Source organism: Hemiscyllium ocellatum, chromosome 17, assembly GCF_020745735.1.
Source record: "Hemiscyllium ocellatum isolate sHemOce1 chromosome 17, sHemOce1.pat.X.cur, whole genome shotgun sequence".
NCBI lineage: Eukaryota > Metazoa > Chordata > Chondrichthyes > Orectolobiformes > Hemiscylliidae > Hemiscyllium > Hemiscyllium ocellatum.
In genome coordinates this window covers 1,273,998-1,292,120 of record NC_083417.1, presented here as the reverse complement: position 1 = coordinate 1,292,120, position 18,123 = coordinate 1,273,998, and the positions used below count along the sequence as shown (strand labels likewise).

At 46.9% G+C, this 18,123-nt stretch overlaps 2 protein-coding genes across 2 annotated transcripts in view; one reads left to right on the top strand and one right to left on the bottom strand.

Moving 5' to 3' along the window:
• cbfa2t3 (CBFA2/RUNX1 partner transcriptional co-repressor 3) overlaps nucleotides 1–18,123 on the bottom strand; it is a 127,771-nt gene that overhangs the window by 40,116 nt on the left and 69,532 nt on the right. The window contains exons 4-6 of the mRNA XM_060838314.1: nucleotides 17,769–17,858; nucleotides 15,539–15,720; nucleotides 762–1,012 (exon numbers count right to left, since the gene is read on the bottom strand). Coding sequence (XP_060694297.1) covers nucleotides 762–1,012; nucleotides 15,539–15,720; nucleotides 17,769–17,858 — 523 coding nt within the window. The remainder of the gene's footprint in view (nucleotides 1–761; nucleotides 1,013–15,538; nucleotides 15,721–17,768; nucleotides 17,859–18,123) is intronic.
• The window catches only part of acsf3 (acyl-CoA synthetase family member 3), a 159,034-nt gene continuing 145,177 nt past the window's right edge, over nucleotides 4,267–18,123 (top strand). The window contains exon 1 of the mRNA XM_060837542.1: nucleotides 4,267–4,297. The gene's annotated coding sequence lies outside the window, so the exon portion shown is untranslated. The remainder of the gene's footprint in view (nucleotides 4,298–18,123) is intronic.

Below are 18,123 nucleotides of genomic sequence, written 5' to 3'. Positions count from 1 at the left end.
CCAATAATTACACAATGTTCAGCACCATTCACAACTCCTCAGATACTGAAGCATTTGATGTCCAAGATCCGGACAATATTCAGGTTTTGGCTGACAATTAGCAAGTAATATTTATACGACACAAATGCCAGGTAATGACATTCTCTAATAAGAGACTATCTAACTACCTCCCCTTGATATTCAATAGTGTTACCATCACTGAATACCCCACTATCAATATTCTGGGGGTTACCACTGAGCTGAAACTCAACTGGAATGCCATATAAACATAATGGCTATGACAGTGGGTCAGAGGCTAGGGATACTGCAGTGAGAAATCACCTCCTGAATCCCCAAAGTCTGCCCACGATCTATAAGTCAGGAGTGTGATGGGATACTCCCCACTTGCCCTGGATGGGGGCAGCTCCAACAACACTCAAAGAGCTTTACACCATCCCGGACAAGGCAGCCAGTTTGATTGGCCCCACACCCATAAGCATCCCCTCCCTCCACCACCAACGCTCAGTAGCAGCAGTGTGTACTATCTGTAGGATACACTGCAGAAATTCACCAAAGACCCTCAGACAGCACCTTCCAAATCCATGACCACTTCAACGTAGAAGGACCAGGGCACAGATACATGGGAAAACCACCCCCTGCAAGCTCCCCTCCAAGCCACTCACTACAGGTGAGTGTGTCAGAATGTGGACATTTACTGACCAATAGGCTAGTGTCAGAGTGCAGGCATTTCCTGACTGAAGGGGTGATATTAGTGAACCGACCTGTAGTCAGTTGTTGATCCCTGAGGTCCCTGTTTCCTGGATGGCTGTGTAAGTCCTTGTGTTGGTGAGCCACAGCTAGATCTTCCAGGCAGTAATGTTGAGGTGCTGATGCTGTCTGATGTGGGAGTGCATTTGGTTGGTTAATGAGCCCAATCCTGGGATGGAAACCGTGTCCTGGACTGAGCTTACATGGCCTTTTACTGAGCTGCTGTGAGGGTAATGCAGCACAAACCACCCCATTTTCACTGGTCCTGAAAAAGAGACAGAGATATTGTGAGGAGTCAATGACAGAAACCATGAGGTGATGATCTCATCACTAGTTTTCACACTTTTGTTTTTCAACAAAAAGTCAACTCCCTGGGGTTTCGTTGGCTCTCAGCAAATGGGAGGAAGTGAGGACTGCAGATGCTGGAGATCAGAGCTGAGAATGTGTTGCTGGAAAAGCGCAGCAGGTCAGGCAGCATCCAAGGAGCAGGAGAGTCGACGTTTCGGGCATGAGCCCTTCTTCAGGAAAGGGAAATGCATCATGCCCGAAACGTCGACTCTCAGCAAATGGCCTTTGCAAAGTTCCTTAAAGTCTCCCCGCTGTGACCAGGCAGTTTGTCATTCTCTGCCACTGACCTTCAAATCACAAACAACCCGATGATAAGGTTTGGTTTTACTGATGACCTCCTGTCCAGAATTGTAACAGATGACTGTGCAAGTCCCAGAATAAAGACGTTACTCTGTCTGATGTACGAACGCAATCAGAGTTGTCAGAGATGTGCTACCATTCACAAATCCAAGCTGGCTCTAATCAGCTCATAGTACCTAGCACTGCGTGAGGGTGGGAATGGGAGTATTGAACAGAGTGAGGGTGGGAACGGGAGTATTGAATTGAGTGTGGGTGCGAGTGAGAGAGATGGGGGTTGGGGAGAGGTTGGAGCTGTGCATTATGCAGATTAGAGATGGGGTGGGGAGGGGTTGGAGCTGTGTATTATGCAGATTAGAGATGGGGGTGGGGAGGGGTTGGAGCTGTGCATTATGCAGATTAGAGATGGGGTGGGGAGAGGTTGGAGCTGTGCATTATGCAGATTAGAGATGGGGTGGGGAGGGGTTGGAGCTGTGTATTATGCAGATTAGAGATGGGGTGGGGAGGGGTTGGAGCTGTGCATTAAGCAGATTAGAGATGGGGTGGGGAGGGGTTGGAGCTGTGTATTATGCAGATTAGAGATGGGGGTGGGGAGGGGTTGGAGCTGTGCATTATGCAGATTAGAGATGGGGTGGGGAGAGGTTGGAGCTGTGCATTATGCAGATTAGAGATGGGGTGGGGAGGGGTTGGAGCTGTGTATTATGCAGATTAGAGATGGGGTGGGGAGGGGTTGGAGCTGTGTATTAAACAGATTAGAGATGGAGGTGGGGAGGGGTTGGAGCTGTGTATTATGCAGATTAGATATGGGGGTGGGGAGGGGTTGGAGCTGTGTATTATGCAGATTAGATATGGGGGTGGGGAGGGGTTGGAGCTGTGCATTATGCAGATTAGAGATGGGGGTGGGGAGGGGTTGGAGCTGTGCATTAAGCAGATTAGATATGGGGGTGGGGAGGGGTTGGAGCTGTGCATTAAGCAGATTAGAGATGGGGGTGGGGAGGGGTTGGAGCTGTGCATTATGCAGATTAGAGATGGGGGTGGGGAGGGGTTGGAGCTGTGCATTATGCAGTGTCAATAGGACACAATGGCCAGCCTGTGGGTTAAACTTTATTGAAAGGCCTCTCCATCATCTCAGCCCAGCACCTCGTCAAGTACACCTGCCACTGAACATTTTAAAGCCCACAGTTATATCACTGAGTATCATTAGATCCTCCACTGGGTCAAAGTACAACCAAAGCCCCATTTTCCTGGTTAGATTGGCCAACTGGAATAGGACTCCACATCTTTCCATGAGCATGAGTGTGGAGAAAGTAAAGGAAAAGATCTACCTACACTAGCTGACAAGGAAATATCTTCTGTTATTGAGCACCCACACTTTAGCCAGCCACCATCTTTGAATTGGAGATGCTGGTGTTGGACTGGGGTGTACAAAGTTAAAAATCACACAACACCAGGTTATAGTCCAACAGGTTTAATTGGAAGCACACTAGCTTTCAGAGCGACGCATCTTCATCAGGTGGTACTATCATCACCTGACTATAACCTGGTGTTGTGTGATTTTTAACTTTGTACCTTGAAGAGGTTCTCCTCCTCTCTCCACAAGAATCTCAGTGAGTCTCTCTGACCTATCACTTCCTTCCCCACCCCCATTCACCTATTGTACTCTTTGCTACTTTCTCCCCAGCCCCACCTCCCCCATTTATCTCTCCACCCTGGAGGCTTCCTGCCTCTATTCCTGATGAAGGACATTTGTCTGAAATGTTGATTTTCCTGCTCCTCGGATGCTACCTGACATGCTGTGCTTTTCTAGCACCACTCTGATCTAAACTCTGGTTTCCAGCATCTGCAGTCCTCACTTTTGCCATATCCTTTGAATTCTTTCCTATCCATGTATTTGTCCAAATGCCTTTTAAATGTTGTTAATGTACCCACCTCAACTACTTCCACTGGCATCTCATTCCATATTGTGCCAGTCTCTGTGTAACAAAGTTGTCCCTCAGGTTCCCTTTTATTCTTTCCCCTCTAACCTTAAACTGATACCCTCTAGTCCTCGATTCCCCACCAGTAGGAAAAAGACTGAGTGCATTCACCCAATCCATGCCTTTCATGATCTTATACATCTTATTCTTTAAGACCTCCCTCAGTCTCCTATGCTCTCAAGAGCTTGTCCAACCTCTCCCAATAACTCAGACTGTTAAGTCCTGACAACATCCTTGTAAATTTCTTCTGCACTCTTTCCAGTTTAATAACATTCTTCCTGTAGCAAGGTGACCTAAACTGAACACAATATTCCAAGTGCAGCCTCACCAACATCTTGTACAGCTGCAACATAACTTCCCTACTTCTATACTCAGTGCCCTGACTGATGAGGGCCAGTGTATCAACAGCCTTCTTCACTGCCCTGTCTACCTGGGACTCCACTTTCAGAGAACTGTGCACCTGAACCCCAAGGTTCCTCTGTTCCACTACACTCCTTAAGGCCCTATCATTCACCATAAAACTCCTACCTTGATTTGACATTTCAAAATGCAAGACCTCACATTTGTCCATATTAATCTCCATTTGCCCTTTCTCGGCCCACTTCCCCAGCTGATCAAGGTCCTGCCCAATGTCTGATAACCTTCCTCACTGTCCATGTTGGCATGTCAGTAAATTGTTTTGAACTATCGAAGTATTTTACACACCTGTATTGTTACACACCTGTATTGTTACACACCTATATTGTTACACACCTGTATTGTTACACACCTGTATTGTTACACACCTATATTGTTACACACCTGTATTGTTATTTCAAGAACTTCAGCTGCAGCAATAAAGCAAGTAAGAAAACAGCAACAAACCGTTTGGAGGTGGTAACCAGTGTCAATGTTCTGAAGACTTGAGTTCAAAGGCCATGATAACTTAAGTAAGTTAAATATTAAATTTCACAATAAATAAATCCTCTATGCTGGAGAGCAACTTGGAGTGGGAGGGGAAAGTGAAGAGAATGAAAAGAGAAAGAGAGGAATAGGAAAGAAAGGAAGAGAACTAGAAACAAGGAAGCTTGAAGTTTGTAGAAAAAGTACACAAAGAGAAATAGAATGTTTAAAAAAAGACATTTCCAGCAATGGATCCATGATCATCATTAGACCCTTCATTCCAGATTCTTTTTTGAATTCAAATTCCACTATTGGCCATGGAAGGATTCAAACCCAAGTTCCCAGAACATTAGATAAATTCCTGGGATTAATAACAATCCCACTATACCTTTCCCTCCCCATATGCTGAGATGCTATATGACGAATATCCTGGTCTGTTTCTTGATTTTGCTGTGACAGATCTCGAGCTCAAAGAATTAGACAAGTAGTATAAGAGTCTATGAGAAAGGGATGATTATCTTTCCAATCTAATACATACTGTGCCAATTTGCATGTGGCTTGGGTAGTATTCCTGTGATTATTAAGAATTAAATTAAATCTATGGCACTGAATGACATAGCGTCGGATGATGTGGAGTCTGTGTGGGTGGAATTGAGGAACCACAAAGGCAAAAAAACCATAATGGGAGTTATGTACAGACCTCCGAACAGTGGTCAGGACCAGGGGCGCAACATGTACTGGGAAATAGATAGGGCATGTCAGAAAGGCAAGGTCACGGTGATCATGAGGGACTTCAATATGCAAATGGACTGGTTGAATTATTTTTTAGATTAGATTAGATTACTTACAGTGTGGAAACAGGCCCTTTGGCCCAACAAGTCCATACCGACCCACCGAAGCACAACCCACCCAGACCCATTCCCCTACATTTATCCCCTCACCACACTATTGGCAATTTAGCGTGGCCAATTCACCTAACCTGCACATTTTTGGATTGTGGGAGGAAACTGGAGCACACGGAGGAAATCCACGCAGACACAGGGAGAATGTGCAAACTCCACAAAGAGAGTTGCCTGAGGTGGGAATTGAACCCAGGTCTCTGGTGCTGTGAGGCAGCAGTGCTAACCACCGTGCCACCGTGAATTATGTTGCCAGTGGATCCAAACAAAGAAAATTCATGAAATGTTTGCAGGATGGCTTTTTGGAACAGCTTGTGATGGAGCCCACAAGGGAGCAGACTATTCTAGATTTAGTGCTCGGTAATGAGCCAGACTTTATAAAAGATCTTAAAGTAGGGGAACACTTAGGAAGCAGCGATCATAATATGGTAGAGTTCAGTCTGCAGTTTGAAAGAGAGAAGGCAAAATCGGATGTAATGGTGTTACAGTTAAATATAGGTAATTATAGGGGCATGAGAGAGGAACTGATGAACATCGACTGGAAGCAGAGCCTAGCGGGGAAGACAGTAGAGCAACAATGGCAGGAGTTTCTGGGTGTAATTGAGGACACTGTACAGAGGTTCATCCCTCAGAAAAGGAAAATTAACCAGGGGGCGATTAGACAGCCATGGCTGACATAGGAAGTCAGGAAATGTATCAAAGAAAAAGAGAGATCCTATAAAGTGGCCAAGATCACTGGGAAATCAAACGGTTGGGAAGGCTACAAAAACAAACAGAGGATAACAAAGAGAGAAATAAGGAAGGAGAGGATCAAATATGAAGGTAGGCTAGCCAGTAATATTAGACATGATAGTAAAGGTTTCTTACAATACATAAGAAACAAACATGAGGCAAAAGTAGACATTGGGCTGCTCCAAATTGATGCAGGAAGGCTAGTGATGGGAGACAGGGAAATAACTGATGAACTTAATAACTACTTTGTGTCTTCCCAGTGGAAGACATGAGTAATATCCCAACAATTAAGGATAGTCAGGGGCAGAAATGAGTATTATATCCATTACAAAAGAGAAAGTGCTAGAAAAGCTAAAAGGTCTAAAAAATGATAAATTTCCTGGCCCCGATGGGCTACATCCTAGAGTTCTGAGGGAGGTGGCTGAGGAAATAGCAGAGGCATTGGTTGTAATGTTTCAAAACTCACTGGGGTCAGGGAAAGTCCCAGATGATTGGAAAACTGCTGTTGTAACCCTCTTGTCAAGAAAGGATCAAGACAAGAGATGGAAAATTATAGGCCGATTAGTCTAACCTCGGTTGTAGGTAAAATTCTGGAATCCATTGTTAAGGATGAGGTTTCTGAATTCTTGGAAGAGCAGAGTCTGATTAGAACAAGTCAACATGGATTTAGTAAGGGGAGGTCATGCCTGACAAACCTGTAAGAATTCTTTGAAGAGATAACCAGTAGGTTAGACCAGGGAAACCCGGTGAATGTTATCGAGGACCCTTGGATGCAGCATTAGAATTAGAGGGGGTCAGTTTAGAATGGAAATGAGGAGACATTTCTTCAGCCAGAGAGTGGTGGGCCTGTGAAGTTCATTGCCACAGAGCGTGGAGGTCGGACGTTAAATGTCTTCAATGCAGAGATTGATAAATTGATAAATTCTTGATCTCACAAAGAATTAGGGGATGTGGGGAGAGAGCGGGTAAGTGGAGTTGAATTGCCCACCAGCCATAATTAAATGGCGGAATGGACTCAATGGGCCGAATAGCCTAACTTTCACTTCTATGGCTTATGGTCTTGTGGTCTTATTATACTTATGATTATTACTGGGATTATTATTTCTTTGGTTGCATTTTGCAATTTAGCTTAAGCTCATCATAATCCCTCAACAAAACATCTTTCCATTCATAAAATATTTACCAGGATGTTGCCAGGAGGATTTGTTGTGGTTCTGTTCGCCGAGCTGGGAATTTGTGTTGCAAACGTTTCGTCCCCTGTCTAGGTGACATCCTCAGTGCTTGGGAGCCTCCTGTGAAGCGCTTCTGTGATCTTTCCTCCGGCATTTATAGTGGTTTGAATCTGCCGCTTCCGGTGGTCAGTTCCAGCTGTCCGTTGCACTGGCCGGTATATTGGGTCCAGGTCGATGTGCTTATTGATTGAATCTGTAGATGAGTGCCACGCCTCTAGGAATTCCCTGGCTGTTCTCTGTTTGGCTTGTCCTATAATAGTGCATGTTGCTTGTCATCTCCATGTGTGGCTACTAAGGATAGCTGGTCGGTTGTAATCATTGTAATGATTACAAACCTTTGTAATCGTTAAAAACACAGAAATAGAGAACACACACTGGATCATCAACGCCACACTCACAGGAATCCGATTCACTGGAGAGGAAGAAAATGACAACCAGCTCCCATTCATAGACGTGATGGTGCAGAGAACATCGAATGGAGAATTCACCACAAAGGTTTACAGGAAAGCCACACACACAGACCAAGTCCTGAACTACGAAAGCAACCACCCCAACACACACAAAAGAAGTTGCATCAAGACACTGTTCAAAAGAGCCACAACACACTACGGGACACCAGAACTGCAAAAAGAGGAAGAAGAACACCTATACGATGTATTCGCCAAAAACGGATACCCGCGCAATTTCATCAACAGATGCCTAAGGGAAAGACAACGGAACGAGGACATGCCGCAACCCAAAGGACTAGCCACACTGCCATACATCAGGAGCATTTCCGAACTGACAGCCAGACTACTGCGACTACTAGGACTCATAACAGCACACAAACCAACAGCCACTCTCATACAACAACTCACCAGGATGAAGGACCCGATACCTAGCATGAGCAAAACCAATGTAGTGTACAAAATTCCATGCAAGGACTGCACAAAACACTACATAGGACATACAGGAAGACAGCTAACAACCCGTATCCATGAACACCAACTAGCCACGAAATGACATGTAGTAGCCACAGATGCAGATGACAAGCAACATGAATTCGACTGGGACAACGCTACTATTATAGGACAAGCCAAACAGAGAACAGCCAGGGAATTCCTAGAAGCATGGCACTCATCCACTGATTCTATCAATAAACACATCGACCTGGATCCAATATACCGGCCACTGCAGCGGACAGCAACTGACAACCGGAAGCGGCAGATTCAAACCACTATAAATGCCGGAGGAAAGATCACAGAAGCACTTCTCAGGAGGCTCCCAAGCACTGAGGATGTCACCTAGAAAAGGGACGAAACGTCTGCAACACCAATTCCCAGCTCGGCAAACAGAGCCATAACAACGAGCACCCGAGCTACAAATCTTCTCACAAACTTTGAGGAGGATTTGAATTATAAGGAGAGGCTGGAATGTAGCAGATTGAGAGATGACCTTCTAGAGGTTTATAAAATCATGAGGGGTGTAGATGAAGTGAATGGCAGGTGTCGTTTCTTTAGGATGGGGGATTTCAAGACGAGGGGCATATTTTTAGGATCTCTCAACTTTAACATCTCTGGTCCAAACTTCAGGAAGGAGTGGATCTCCCAGTTTATCCATAGTTTCCCATTGGGGAACATTTGGATTTACTTCTATGGCACGCAGTCTTTTACGTACTCAGTAATGAAGTCTGTGATGGTAGTGGCACACTCGTTTAGATTCGCCACTAACTGTGTGACGATGGACCAGTCCACTGACTCTGACCAGTCCACCAACTCTGACCAGTCACCTAGAATGATGAGTTATTTCCAAGTCAATAAGGTTCCACAAGCAGTTGGGAGATGGTGCATCCTGAGTGAGTCACAACCAACTCTGCACGACTCTCATTTCTGTTTGTCAGCCGAGAGGAGAGGCATACACAGTGATCTGATTTTCCAAAGCGTGGATGGAGGTGGAGCAGAAGGCATCTTTGATGGTTGTATGGCAAATAGAGAATAACACAGATAAGTGTGAGGCCTCGCATTTTGGAAAGTCAAATCAAGGTGGGAGTTTCATGGTGAATGGTAGGGCCTTAAGGAGTGTAGTGGAACAGAGAGACATTGGAGTTCAGGTGCATGGTTCTCTGAATGTGGAGTCCCAGGTAGACAGAGCAGTGAAGAAAGCTTTTGGCCCGCATCAGTCAGGGCACTGAGTATAGAAGTTTGAAAGTTATGTTGCAGTTGTACAGGACGTTGGTGAGGCCACACTTGGAGTATTGTGTTCAGTTGTGGGCGGCATGGTGGCACAGTGGTTAGCCACCGGGTTTAATTTCCACCTCAGGCGACTGACTGTGTGGAGTTTGCACGTTCTCCCCGTGTCTGCGTGGGTTTCCTCCGGGTGCTCCGGTTTCCTCCCACAGTCCAAAGATGTGCGGGTCAGGTGAATTGGCCACGCTAAATTGCCCGTAGTGTTAGGTAAGGGGTAAATGTAGGGGTATGGGTGGGTTGCGCTTCGGCGGGTCGGTGTGGACTTGTTGGGCCGAAGGGCCTGTTTCCACACTGTAAGTCTAATCTAATCTTGTGGTCACCTTGCTATGGGAAGGATGTTATTAAACTGGGAACAGTGCGGAAGGAATTTACCAGGACTTTGCCAGGACTCAACAATCTGAGTTATCGGGAGAGGTTGGCCAAGCTAGGAGATTGAGGGGGGATCTTATAGAAATGTATCAGATCATGAGAAGCATGGAAAGGGTGAATGTACTCAGTCTTTTTCCCAGGGTTGGGGAATCAAAGACTAGAGGCCATCAGTTTAAGGTTAGAGGGGAAAGAATAAAAGTGAACCTGAGGCAACTTTTTTACACAGAAGGTGGCACAATATGGAATGAGCTGCCAGGGGAAGTGGTGGAGGTGGGTAAATTAACAACATTTGAAAGGCATTTGGACAAATACATGGATAGGAAAGGATTAGAAGGGTATGGGCCAAATACAGGGAAATGAGGTTGGCATGGATGGACATTTTGGCTGGCATGGACCAATTTGGGCCGAAGGGCCTGTGTCCGTTCCGTAGGACTCTGTGACTCAATGGTCAAGGATGTTCGTACCTTTGGTGGGACAGGAAACGTGTTCCTGTTTATTGGTAGCACATTGGCCTGATTGAAGTCACTGGCTACATGAGCTTGGCATCAGGGTATTCCATCTCAAGTGATGTGTACTTCCACATGTACACTACCATCAGGATAGCAGGAGTAACCTCATGCAGCAGGGGTGGTCGGGACGACACTTTACTATGAGATATTCCAAATGGTCATATGATCGTGTTATTGAGGGGGTTTCAAGTTTTTGACCCAATGACACTGAACAAATGGTAATTTATTTCCTAGTCAGTAAGCAGGTGGGAGAAGGCATGTCTCAAGTGAGACACAATCACAGTGTGTGTGTGTTTCGGGGAATTCTGTGCAGAGGGGAATAGGTGGTTTTTGCTTTTTTGTAGTTTTGTAGTTTATAGTTTGTAAGAACTATATTCTACAGTCACAAGAAGCAGAGAAATCGGCCAAGAGGAATTTATATCATTTGAATCTTTGTCATCTTTGAAAAGTTTTAATTTAAAAAGGCTAAGTCATTGGCAGGATGGTTTGAGCCCATCGTGTTGTACTCCATGTGAAGCCCAGCATATTTGCAGTGCCTGCAGGAAGTGTCTCTGATTTCAGCTCCTGATAGCCCAGGTTTCAGAGCTGGAACCATGACTGGGAACACTGTGGAGCATCCTCAAAGCTGAGACAATCGTGGGGAGCACATACAGAGAGGTGGTTATACAACAGGCTGCGCCTCCACAGGCAGGAACAGAATGGGTGACCACCAGCAGAGTAAGAGGCCTTGGCAGGTCATCCAGGATTTTGTCAAAATCCAAGATGGCGGCAGTGTAGGGCACTTCAGCCACAGCTCATCTGCTTCATCAATTTCTTTCTTTCTCTTTTTTTCCTCTCTGCTTTTTTTTCTTTCTCTTTCCTTTGTTCTTGGCAATGTCCTGAAATCCCACCCTCAGCGTGGAATTGGACCCTTGGCCTTAGTGTGGACTCAGACTGGGCCTCAGCGTGCACATTCGTTTGGCCTGGGGTAGTGGTCTTAGACTGGTGTGGCAGTCTTTCAGCCGAGCAGGGTGGTTTCCTGGCTCATGTGACGGTCTCTCAGTCCAGCACGTTGATCTCTCAGCCTGACGTGGTGGTCTCTCAGCTCAGCCTGTCCTCGATGTCAACTTTCAACCTAGTGATTCCAGAATGTTCTCCAGGCCTCAAGACACTCAGAGGGAAGCTTGGCGCAGTCTGGGGTCAAGGGCCAGTGTGGGCTGGGGGCTGGGTGTCGGTGTGGGCTGGGGGCTGGGTGTCGGTGTGGGCTGGGGGCTGGGTGTCGGTGTGGACTGGGGGCTGGGTGTCGGTGTGGACTGGGGGCTGGGTGTCGGTGTGGGCTGGGGGCTGGGTGTCGGTGTGGACTGGGGGCTGGGTGTCGGTGTGGACTGGGGGCTGGGTGTCGGTGTGGGCTGGGGGCTGGGTGTCGGTGTGGGCTGGGGGCTGGGTGTCGGTGTGGACTGGGGGCTGGGTGTCGGTGTGGGCTGGGAGCTGGATGTCGGTGTGGGCTGGGGGCTGGGTGTCGGTGTGGGCTGGGGGCTGGGTGTCGGTGTGGGCTGGGAGCTGGGTGTCGGTGTGGGCTGGGGGCTGGGTGTCGGTGTGGACTGGGGGCTGGGTGTCGGTGTGGACTGGGGGCTGGGTGTCGGTGTGGAATGGGGGCTGGGTGTCGGTGTGGGCTGGGGGCTGGGTGTCGGTGTGGGCTGGGGGCTGGGTGTCGGTGTGGGCTGGGAGCTGGATGTCGGTGTGGGCTGGGGGCTGGGTGTCGGTGTGGGCTGGGGGCTGGGTGTCGGTGTGGGCTGGGAGCTGGGTGTCGGTGTGGGCTGGGGGCTGGGTGTCGGTGTGGGCTGGGGGCTGGGTGTCGGTGTGGGTTGGGGGCTGGGTGTCGGTGTGGGCTGGGGGCTGGGTGTCGGTGTGGGCTGGGGGCTGGGTGTCGGTGTGGGCTGGGGGCTGGGTGTCGGTGTGGGCTGGGAGCTGTGTGTCGGTGTGGGCTGGGGGCTGGGTGTCGGTGTGGACTGGGGGCTGGGTGTCGGTGTGGACTGGGGGCTGGGTGTCGGTGTGGAATGGGGGCTGGGTGTTAGTGTGGGAGGGGCTCTCGGAGTCAGTGTGGGCTGGGGGGCTGGGTGTTGTTGTGGACTGGGGGCTGGGTGTTGTTGTGGACTGGGGTCCGGATCTCAGTGTGGGCTGGGGGCTGGGTGTTGGTGTGGACTAGGGGCTGGGTGTCGGTGTGGACTGGGGACTGGGTGTCAATGTGGGCTGGGGGCTGGTCTCAGTGTGGAGTGTGGGCTGTGGGCTATGGGCTGTGGGCTGGATGTCGGTGTGGGCTGGGGGCTGGGTGTCAGTATGAACTGGGGGCTGGGTGTCGGTGTGGACTGGGGGCAGGGTGTCACTATGGGCTGGGGGCTGGTTGTTGGTGTGGACTGGGAGCTTGTGTTCGTGTGGACTGGGGGCTGAGTGCCGGTGTGGACTGGGGGCTGGGTGTTGGTTTGGCTGGGGGCTGGGTGTTGGTTTGGCTGGGGGCTGGGTGTTGGTTTGGCTGGGTTGGAAGTTCTATTGTTCTGAACATTTTATTTGTATTTTCTAATTTATTTATATGATCTTTAATGCTTAATCTTTTATTTCTTTATTTTTCTATTTTTTTCGTAAGAATTTGTCTTGACAATGTTGTACCTGGGTACCTGTTACCTAAGATGGCACCGTAAGTGGTGAGTTGTAACATTTCACTGTCCTCACTTGGGTGCATGTGACAATAAAGCGAATTCATTCATTCAAATCAGTAACTCCCTGCAAAACAGGTACACCACTTTGGAGACTGTTGAGGGGAATAGTCTTTGGGGAAAGCAGCTGCAGCCAAACGTATTCCATAGCAGTTGGCTCCACTGAACACGAGAATGGGAGAATGGGTGGAAATGCAATAGTTATAGGAATTCAGTTGGAAGGGGAATAGATAAGTGTTTCTGTGGCCACATATGGATTCCAGGGTGGTATGTTGCCTCTCTGGTGCTCGGCTCAAGGATGTCTCAGCACGGCTACAGGATATTCTGGAGGAGAAGGATGAATAGCCAGTGGTTGGTTTGATTAACATAGGTTAAAAATGAGATGAGGTCCTAAAAGCAAAATATAGGGAATTAGGAAAACCGGCTGTAAGTTAGGACCTCAGTCTTAGTAATCTCAGGATTTCAATCAGACCCACGTGGTAGTCATTGTAGAAAGAGCAGGGTATTTTGAATGAACACATGGCTAAGGAGAATGTGAGGGCAAGGGTTTCTGATTCCTGGGGCGTACCAACGAGTTCTGGGGGAAGTGGGACCAATATAAACTGGGCAGGTTACACCTGGCCAGGCCTGGACTGATTTCTAACGGGGTGGATTCATTAGAGCAGTTGGGGAGGATTTAAACTAAATTGGCAGAAGTTGGGAAGCAATGCAAAGTCAGAGGAAGGGGAATCCAGGGCAGGAACAAGAAACAGAAAGGGGAATAATAGAAGTGATGGATAGAAAAAACCAAGAGGCCGGATCAAACAGGGTTATGGACAAAAATAATGGGAATGGGACAAGCAATGTTTAAAAGACAAGCCTTAAGGCTTTGAGCTTTAACATGTGGAGGATTTGCAATAAAGTGGATGAATTAATGATGCAAATAGATGAAAACAGGTATAATACAGTCAGGAGTATGGAGACATGGCTAATGGGTAATCAGGAACATCGAAGGGTGTTCAGCACTTGGGAAAGACAGACAAAAAGGAAATGGTGGGGGAGTTGCATTATTGGTTAAAGAGGAAATTAGCATAATAGTGAGGAAGGAGGTTAGCTCCAATGATGTGGAACCTGTGTGGTAAAGCTGAGAAACACCAAGGAACAAAACTCATTAGTGGGGCCTGTGTATATACTTCCAAATTGTAGGGATATGTTAGAAATGGCATCAAACTGGAAATTAGAGACATATGAAATAAAGGTCCATCTGTAATAATGGGTGATTTTAATCTGAGATACATTGAGCAAATACTCAAACTCTTGACAGGTTTTAATATCCGGCACCTCAGGAAACATTAGACTCCTGATACCTGAGAAAGCTGCAGGTCCACAAGCTGTGAGGAGAATTACTCATTGCTTTTCAACCGCCTCAATTTCATTTGAATAGAAAAAATAACACATTCTTTCCAAATACTGGGCCTAGACTTTGACGGCAGGATTGAATGAATCAAACTTCCCAAATAATGGCATGATGTCAGAAATGCTTACCCCAACTTAAAGAAGACTATTGTGAGCAAATTGCTTCAGAACTTTTTTTTTCTCTTGTTGCCATTAAATAACTCCACAGAGGACGGTATCCTGTCACCAAGTCATCCTTTATTTATGTGTGCATAGTACCTGACACTGGCCCAGCTTCCTCAGAGCCCATTCTCAGAGTGAACAGAACCTCTGATGCTCCTGTTCATATCTGTCAGCCAGGGATCCCTGATTGGACCAGATTAAAAGCCACAATCAGGGAACTCATGTTCTATGTCCTTGTTACAATCAACACATCAAGTTTCTAATGGAATGTATTTCAAAGTTTCATAATGTCTGCAATCAGAACTGATTCAACAACACCACCAGCCAGACAGCAGTGGGGTTTTAGAAGATGGGTAAAGGACAGAGGTGAGGGTAACACTGGATGAAGTATGACTGGATACTCTGAAAGCAGCAGCTCTCTGACTTAGGAAAGTAACTGAGTAGCAGAGGGGTTGAATTCAAGAGTTGTGAGGTGATGTTGCAGCTGTACAGTACCTTGGTAAGGCCACATTTGGAGTACTGTGTGCAGTTCTGGTCGCCTCACTTTAGGAAAGATGTGGAAGCTTTGGAGAGGGTGCAGAGGAGGTTTACCAGGATGTCGCCTGGAATGGAGAATAGGTCGTACAAGGATAGGTTGAGAGTGCTAGGCCTTTTCTCATTGGAACGGCGAAGGATGAGGGGTGACTTGATAGAGGTTTATAAGATGATCAGGGGAATAGATAGAGTAGACAGTCAGAGACTTTTTCCCCAGGTACAACAGAGTGTTACAAGGGGACATAAATTTAAGGTGAAGGGTGGAAGGTATAGAGGGGATGTCAGGGGTAGATTCTTTACCCAGAGAGTGGTGGGGGCATGGAATGCGCTGCCTCTGGGAGTGGCAGAGTCAGAGTCATTGGTGACCTTTAAGCGGCAATTGGATAGGTACATGGATAGGTGCTTAATCTAGGATAAATGTTCGGCACAACATCGTGGGCCGAAGGGCCTGTTCTGTGCTGTATTGTTCTATGTTCTATGTTCTAAAAGTACAGGAGGCCTGAGGGCAGTCAAGAGCTCAATCAGGCGATGACACACCCACCTGGCAGAAGGTTTTCGTTTCCCGTTTTCATTTACTTCCAGCACGCTTTCCGAGGTGTCAATGGATGAGGAGCTACTGGCTTGGAGGAGTAATGTTTCGTGTTGGGCCAAGTACTGATCTGGTGTTTGCTTTGTCAGTCGAGTGCAGTGGATCAGTTCCTGTTGTAACAGTGGCAGATTGGCCTGCACAGCAATAAAGGCCACAGTGAAAATAGGCCATTTGGTCCAACAATCCCACATCCCCTAAAAATCTTCACGTGATCTTTGCATCGTAGATTCTTTTACCATCCATCCATCTCCACCATTTCCTTCACCAAAGGCCCTGAAGTAATCCATTGGTGCTGTTAATGTCTCACTTACCCACATTCAAACCCAGTATTGATGCTGCTTCTGCTCAAGGTACAAAGTAAACCAAAAACCATCTTGTTCGTGATTTTGCTCCACAGCTACTAACACGTATTGGAAAATCTCATTTGAGGTTTGGGCGGCACGGTGGCACAGTGGTTAGCACTGCTGCCTCACAGCGCCTGAGACCTGGGTTCAATTCCCGACTCAGGCGACTGACTGTGTGGAGTTTGCACGTTCTCCCCGTGTCTGCGTGGGTTTCCTCCGGGTGCTCCGGTTTCCTCCCACAGTCCAAAGATGTGCGGGTCAGGTGAATTGGCCATTCTAAATTGTCCATAGTGTTAGGTAAGGGGTAAATGTAGGGGTATGGGTGGGTTGCGCTTCGGCGGGTCGGTGTGGACTTGTTGGGCCGAAGGGCCTGTTTCCACACTGTAAGTAATTTAATCTAATCTAATCTCACTTGTGTCATCTTTGTTCTGATCTTGATTCATCATAAAATGTGCTGCAATTCCACCTTCCTGCCAGGGGTGGCACTGGGTGAAAACCTCATTCCAAACGGATAAATTTATAAAAGTGAACAAGAATTTGGAATGGTAAGATACAACAGGAAATGTGTGCTGATTCTTGATGTTTAACAAATTACCTCCCAAGAATAAGATGCAGTGCAAGTTGCAGAATTGGGAAATTAAAAATAGATGGGATTATGGGTAGTGAGGAAGGTTGTTAAAGAATACAGTAGAATATAGATCAGTGGAAAGTTGATGGAGAGGTGGCAGATGTAGTTTGACCCAGCAAGTGAGCTGTTGCATTTTGTGAAGTCAACTGCAACAGGAAAGTAAATGGCAGGACACTTGGGGCATTGATATACAGCGAGATATTGGGGTGCAAGTCCATCGCTCCCTGAAAGTGGCAAGACAAGTGGATAAAGTGGGAAAGAAGGCATATCTCATTGCCTTCATTGGTCAGGGCATTGAGTTTAACAAACAATCAAGGTACCTTTCAATGTATAATTTCAGTTACATCACACTGTAAACTTTTGCTATAAATTCTGTGTCTTACAACTGTGTACCCCACAACCACCTGATGAAAGAGCAGCGCTCTGAAAGCTAGTGCTTCCAATTAAACCTGTTGGACTATAAACTGGTGTTGTGTGATTTTTAATTTTGTACACCAGAGGATTAGATAGGGTGGACAGTGAAAGTAATTTTCCTAGGATGATGACATCAGCTTGGACAAGGGAGCATAACTACAAATTGAGGGGTGATAGATTTAAGACAGATGTCAGAGGCAGGTTCTTTACACAGAGAGTGGTAAGGGCGTGGAATGCCCTACCTGCTAATGTAGTCAACTCAGCCACATTTGGGAGATTTAAACAATCCTTAAATAAGCACATGGATGATGATGGGATAGTGTAGGGGGACAAATTGAGAATAGTTCACAGGTCGGCGCAACATCGAGGGCCGAAGGGCCTGTTCTGTGCTGTATTGTTCTATGTTCTACACCCCACTCCAACACCAGCATCTCCAAATCATGACTAGAATCCTTACAGTGTGGAAATGGGCCATTCGGCCCAACAAGTCCACACCGACCTTCTGAAGAATAATCCACTGAGACCCATTCCCCTACCCTATTACTGTATATTTACCCGTGACTAACACACTTAACCTACACTTCTCTGAACTCTATAGGCAACTTAGCGTGGCTAATTTACCTAACCTGCACATCTTTGGATTGTGGGAGGAAACCAGAGCAAACCCGCACAGACACTGGAGAACATGCAAACTCCACACAAATAGTTGCCCAAGGCTGGAATTGAACCCAGGTCTCATGGCGCTGTGAGGCAGCAGTGCTAACCACTGAACCACCATGATGCTGCTGCTGCCTACCTTTAGAAATGGAATGACAAAGGGTCTCAGAGGAAAGTTTGTTGCTTCCTGAAGCTTCGAATGGAATTCCTCAATGGTCCAGGTGGAATTCTGCACAAATGATAAAAAAATGAGAATAATATATGATCAGCTTAGATCACCGAACACAGACACACATTGACACAGCACACCAACTCCATCCAATCAGTGCACAACATAGAGATCCCAAACACAGCTTCGGCCAGATATGGTAAAACAAAATGCTAGACCCGTAGTCAAACAGCATAGAAACAGGCCGTTCAGCCCACCATGTCTATGCTGACCAACAAATGTCAAACTTAAATAAACTAATTTACTTGGTCCATAGCCCAGATCA